Source organism: Octopus sinensis, unplaced genomic scaffold (genome assembly GCF_006345805.1).
Source record: "Octopus sinensis unplaced genomic scaffold, ASM634580v1 Contig20090, whole genome shotgun sequence".
NCBI lineage: Eukaryota > Metazoa > Mollusca > Cephalopoda > Octopoda > Octopodidae > Octopus > Octopus sinensis.
The window spans coordinates 30,001-36,968 of NW_021836878.1; the positions used below are offsets into that span (position 1 = coordinate 30,001).

Below are 6,968 nucleotides of genomic sequence, written 5' to 3' on the forward strand. Positions count from 1 at the left end.
GTGTGTGTATGTGTTTGTGTGTCTGTTTGTCTCCCTAGTATTGCTTGACAACCGATGTTGGTGTGTTTACGTCCCCGTCACTTAGCGGTTCGGCAAAAAGAGACCGATAGAATAAGTACTGGGCTTACAAAGAATAAGTCCCGGCGTCGATTTGCTCGACTAAAGGCGGTGCTCCAGCATGGCCACAGTCAAATGACTGAAACAAGTAAAAGAGAAAAAGAGAGTATATATATAAATGTATGTATGTATGTCTATATTTGTACATACATCTGTATAGATGTTTATATATACCCTATGTTGATATATATACGCACCACGCTGTATGTGCGTAATTTTTTTGCATAGGTCTAAGAAACAACGTAACAATGAATCCTTTAGGTATTGTCTAATTTGACTAAACAATGAATTCTTTGTTCTTATCATAGAGGAACCTTTTTGTTCTTTATTGCTAGGGAAATTTTTAAATGACTAGAAACAAAACCCTACACATGTATACAGCCACAAAGAGAAAGAGAGAAGAGAGAGAGAGAGAGAGAGAGAGAGTGGGGGGCGAGCATATACAGGGAGATATACATACTAACAGAAATATACATACACACACATGTACACACACACACACATATATATATATACACACATACACTCGGAGATTGTGTGGCCTATACATACATATAAATATATATGCACACACACACACATACATACATACATACATACATACATACATTCATATATACATATATACTTATATACATACATACATATATACATATATACATACATACATACATACATATATACATACATAAATATATACATACATATATACATATATACATACATACATACATACATACATACATACACATACACTCGGAGATCGTGTGGCCTATACATACATATAAATATATATGCACACACACACATATATACATATATACATACATACATATATACATATATACATACATACATATATACATATATACATATATGCATACATACATACATACATATATGCATACATACATACATACATACATACATACATACATACATACATACACATACACTCGGAGATTGTGTGGCTTATACATATATATATAAATATATATGCACACACACATACATACATACATACATACATATATACATATATACATACATATATACATACATATATACATACATACATACATATATACATACACATACACTCGGAGATTGTGTGGCCTATACATACATATAAATATATATGCACGCACACACATTTATACATACATATATACATACATACATACATACATACATACATATATACATACACACATACGTACACATACATACATACATACATACATACATACATACATACATACAAAAGTGGATCTAACCATCTATTATGTATGGTCTGGGGTCATACATGCCAATATAAAAACAATGCAGCGAGCTATACGAAAGCAATATTGTTTAGATGGCAATATTAAATAACGATATAAATATGACTGCAATTATTGGAACTTCTGTGCGACAAAACTGCTTTCTCTCCTTTTCGCTTTTTAAAATATTTTTGCCTTCTCTGTCGGTCTTTCCTCTCTGTAGTCATATTGCGGCTACATAATACAGTAAGCAAAATGATTTAAATCTATTTAGCTAATTATTATTATTATTATTATTATTGCAAATAAAAACTTGTGTATTTGTATATATGTGCACGCGTGTGCTTGTTTATATGCATGTGTGTGTGTTTGTACATATGTAATCTACACACTCACATACGAGTACAGACTCTGTGTGTGTGTGTGTGTGTGTGTGTGTGTGTGTAAGAGAGAGAGAGAGAGAGAGAGAGAGAGAGAGAGAGAGAGAGAGAGAGAGAGAGGACTGTGTGGCAGAGACAGAATATAAGCAAAGAGAACAATTTAAACAGTACGTGAAACGTAAACAAGAACAAAAATCACCCCCTCATCAGCTGTTCACTGATGTTCTGCGATTTTGATACACTAACAACAGTATTTCTGAAATAATTGGCACACAGAGAGACGCACTATATTGTATATATGGTATGATATGAGAAACAGCAACAAGTATACGAAAATACATATAGTCATTTGTACATGCATGCATGTATGTATGCGTGTATAGTATTTCTACTATACTGTTGAGTTTAGAGCTCCAGATAGATAGTTATCTCCGAATATGTTTTGAGTATAGTGTTTATATTAATACCGTACTTCGTAGTACTACTGGATGCAATGTATAGATTAATTGAAGGAGAAATGATGATAAATATGTATTGATATTACTTGTTCCCTTCGTATGTTTCACCGCTGTATTTGTTTGAAATGATAGCATTGGATGTCCCAAGTGTAATTGTATGCCTAACCACGACCGATCATTAGGGAAACACTTTATTGCAATCATACAGAGATCAAATTTTGGCATTTGAGGCTTGTACCATTGAAATAAGGTGTTTCCCCGATGATCCCATGGTGAGATCAGAATCGTCAGCAGCAAGTATTTGAACAACGTAATTTTTAGAAAATTCTTGATGGTTGAGATTATTTCCTCTTCTGTCTTCCCTCAACTTATTTGCCAGTCGGTAATTATGATACTTGTGATAAAACATAGAGGCGATTATTTTAATAAATGAAAAACTTATGTTATTTGGTATTTGATATAACTCTGCCAGATTATTCATAAACACACACACTCACACTCACACTCTGTAAAAAATTTCTCTTACAATCTACTAGCTAGGAAAATTCAAAATATTTGAGTAAAAAACAATTGGAAACAGGCATATAATGTCGTTTATAGCTACAAATATTTGTGTATTTGGTTACAATACCGAACTTGTATACAATAGCTCATGAAAACTTGGTTTCTTTGTAGCAGCTAAAACATATTCTAGACTTCATTTAGTAACGAAATCAGGATAATACACCAGACTTTCTGAGGAATTGTTTTTCAGTATTTAAATTTCAACCTTTGACGTTATTATATTTTGATTTCAGATCAGTTGCTAACTTATTCAAGAGGTTAAAAAGAACACAAAAAATAATAAATAAACTACAAAAGTTACAGTAAGATACTCAAAAGCAATTTCTCACAGGCAAGCAGATATATTGTTTAAATAAAAAGTTTCGATATAACTTACCGGAGCATCTCATTCCAGACTGTAGAGAAATGTTGTTGTAGCCATTCCATGGAGAGATATCCTGACTCATATAAGAAGGGTAAGAACTAAGACCGCTAGGTCTGTGCAACGGTGTACTAAAACTACTGTCCGATCGAACCACCGATGGACTGGTTATAGGTGAACTAGGAGCAGGAGTGAATGCAAATCTCGAAGAAACGGGATGATGTGAAGCGGAGTTGGTTGTGCTATAAGGTGTTTCTGAATTTGGCATCGACCACATTGTTCCAGAAGTGGGAGACCCGGCTGAGTTTTGACCCGTGCCGTTGCCTACATATTGCATGGGGAGGACAGCACGAGTAGTTGGAACGTATACAGGGCTACTGTTGGCTGGGTGAAGGTACGTGTTTGAAGGACTTTCGTAAGGAGTAACTCCTGAAGGGCTCGTCATAGGCATTGCTGAAACGTGGTTTTGAAACATTGAGTTTGTTTGCTGTGGTAGTTTTTGGTTAACAATGGAAGGGCTTGTTGAGGTAGCAATGGAGCCGTTATTAGAGATGCTGTTCGACTGATGAGAAGCCCCACCTTGTGACGACGTGTTGACGTCGAGTTGGTTTAAAAGTACTTCGACTTCTTCTGAGCGAAAGATCTGATTGTTGTCCTGGTGAAAGTTCACAGACAAGCCTGGCTGCATACCCCGTGGAGTTAACTGGTACACGGGCGATGTCGCTGCTGCAGCAGCTGCAGCAGCAGCAGCGGTGGACCCGTCGATGGATCCTACACTGGGATCAAAATATGAATAGGAACCCCTTATACAGCTAGGGGTCTTATCTAATACTTCTTGTTTAATATTTAAATATGGCGGACTATGCCAGGATTCTGCGGTGGCCATTAAACCACATTCGATGTCCCCCCTAATTTTGAAAGTTGGGTGGGAAACGGTTGGGTGAAAAAAAGGGCCCCTTATTTTGTTTAGGACACAGGAAACCCGTGTACCTAATTCTTGTTATTGTAGTATTTCTTGTGCAATCAATCAGTGAATATATGTAAATATATCTTGATGTATATACGTGTGTGTGTACACAGCCAAGGAGCAAGAGGCGAAATAAAGGAGTCTTTGTTTAGATAAAATAGAAACCGTGATAATTATCGTTATTGCTATTGCTCTCCAAGCTACCAGCAGTTGTAATGGAAATGTTTTAATTTTTATATTTCCTGAATTTCTAATGATTTTTTTGTGTTTTATTAATAAAAATGAGGTGTAAGTATTCCAATGTCTTCTGATGATGATAATGGTATTCTTTGGTTAATAGAAAATGTATGAGCCAGGAAAAGCAAGAAGGTTTTTGTTTTAAATTTCTTTCGGTGCTACATACACTGCAACTGGAAGTCATGTAAAGTATTGACAGTAGGAATTCTGTAAGTACAAAATTAAGAGAGAAGTATGAATGAATATGAATACAGACGAGAAAAAATATGTTCATTAATTTAGAAGCATACATAATAAAATATCTGTAACAGCTATAAGTTTTCATTTTCATGCCTATGATTGTAAGTGTGAGATTTGGTATAATGTATATATGGTGTCACACTTTTTACTCAAAGGAAGATATTTTCTCCACGGTAAGTGCAGTGAATTTGCCTTTTGGCAATTGAAATACGTCACAAAGATATGCGTGGTCTAATCAATAAGTATCAGGACTGTTGCCATAATAACGAAGTTAAATCAAACAGAGTGAAGCTGCTTAGCACAGATTGACCGTAAACGCTGCTGTGCATGCACGCTAAGTTTTAACGCTCTAGTTTACTTCTGCTGTCTGCAGCAGTGCTTGGAAGGAAGGTGTACAGCGTGTGATCGTCGCATTGATTATGACAGAAAGTTGAACAGAGAATCTGCATAAAATTTTTCCAAAATTTTGGCGGATCCTAGTCAGTGGCCTACGCAAAGTTTTCAAAAATTTTTCATCGTTCTCGACAAAATCAAGGAGATCTTGTGCAACTGTAACCCAAGTGTCTTTTTCGGTCAGCTGAAAGCAGTTATGGCAAAAACTTGGCTGACACGCGTCTCATACCCAAATCTTCAGTGATAATGGACTGAACTGAACTGAACCGTAACTAATCTGCACACCCTCTGATAGCTCACGGATGGTGATTCGACAATTTCCCCTCCCAGCAGCATACACATCTGCGATGTTTTTCTCAGTTCTGCTGGTTGCATGTCTCCCAGAACGTTCGTCAATATCGACAATTTTTCGGTCATCTTGGAAATGTCTGAATCACTCGTACACTTGTGTGAGGCTCATGCATCTCCTCTCCATACACTTTCTGCAACACTGCGTTGGTCTCTGAGCAGGTATCGCTATGACAACTTTCTGTCATGGTAAATGCGACGATCACATGCTACACATCTTCCTTCCAAGCACAGCTGTAAACAAGAGGATGTGAGCGAGAACGTTAAAACCTAGTGCGCATGCACAGCAGAGTTCAAGGTCAATCTGTACTAAGCGGCTTTACCTCTGCGTGCTTTATATAGAATACAAAAACTACATACATAGATATGGTATATAAAGCTACTGACAGTAATGCTAATGAAAGCCGATGCTTTCAAATTTTGGCACTAGGCCAGCAATTCCAGGAGAAGGAATAAGTCAATTACATTGACCCCCAGTGATAAACTGGTACTTACTTTATCGAGGCTGAAAGAATGAAAGGCAAAATCAATCTCGATAAAATTTTAATTCAGAACAAAAAGGAGAAAATGCCTCTAAGTATTTTGCCCGCCGTGCTAATGGTTCTGCCATCTCGCCAACTTCATTACATTGATAATAATGCAAACTAATTAATCGACCTCTGGAGAATAAAAGACAACGGTAACTCGGCAGGATCCTAAAGTATGGTAACAAAATGGCACAAAGCATTTCGTTTGTCACTCTCATGATTCCGGCAAATATATATATATATGTGGCTGTGTGGTAAGTAGCTTGCTAACCAACCACATGGTACCGGGTTCAGTCCCACTGCGTGGCATCTTGGGCAAGTGTCTTCTGCTATAGCCCCGGGCCGACCAATGCCTTGTGAGTGGATTTGGTAGACAGAAACTGAAAGAAGCCTGTCGTATATATGTATATATATATATGCATGTGTTGTTTGTGTGTCTGTGTTTGTCCCCCTAGCATTGCTTGACAACCGATGCTGGTGTTTTATGTCCCCGTTACTTAGCGGTTCGGCAAAAGAGACCGATAGAATAGTACTGGGCTTACAAAAAGAATAAGTTCCGGGGTCGAGTTGCTCGATTAAAGGCGGTGCTCCAGCATGGCCGCAGTCAAATGACTGAAACAAGTAAAAGAGTAAAAGAGTAATATATATATATATATATGTATGTATATATATATATATATATTTCGTATATGCGTTTTGTTTGGAAGATCCTTGATGTGAATCCTTGGGTTGAAACAAGTTTTGTTTTATCTTGGGAGGTTCATTACGCCAACAATAAACACACGCACTGGTTCAAAATCACTTTTCCATTATTAATCAATTAGTTAGTTTTTTAACGGACTAACAAATGGATTGCTGGCTTAATCAGTCGGTTAACAATTCGATCAGCGGTCTATCACACTGTTTCCGCCGCCATTTGCGAACTCATCACGGGCATGCTTTCTATACTCCGGCTCTCCTGGCAAGTATGCATATATATATATTTCATACACCTATCTCAGTCATACAACACAAATACCTCCCCCACTGTCACCACTAGCATTACCTCTAACTATGTCATATAATCAAACCGTCTTTAATTTCCACCTAAATTCACTTACTGTGCTACGTATAC

At 36.9% G+C, this 6,968-nt stretch overlaps 1 protein-coding gene across 1 annotated transcript in view; it reads right to left on the reverse strand.

Annotated features, from left to right (window-relative positions):
* Positions 1-6,078, reverse strand: part of LOC115232234 — a 24,672-nt gene extending 18,594 nt beyond the window's left edge. Inside the window, exons 1-3 of the mRNA XM_029802075.2 lie at positions 6,067-6,078; positions 4,945-4,949; positions 3,158-4,553 (exon numbers count right to left, since the gene is read on the reverse strand). Coding sequence (XP_029657935.2) covers positions 3,158-4,028 — 871 coding nt within the window. The 5' untranslated portion in view covers positions 4,029-4,553; positions 4,945-4,949; positions 6,067-6,078. The remainder of the gene's footprint in view (positions 1-3,157; positions 4,554-4,944; positions 4,950-6,066) is intronic.
* Positions 6,079-6,968: the final 890 nt, after the last annotated feature.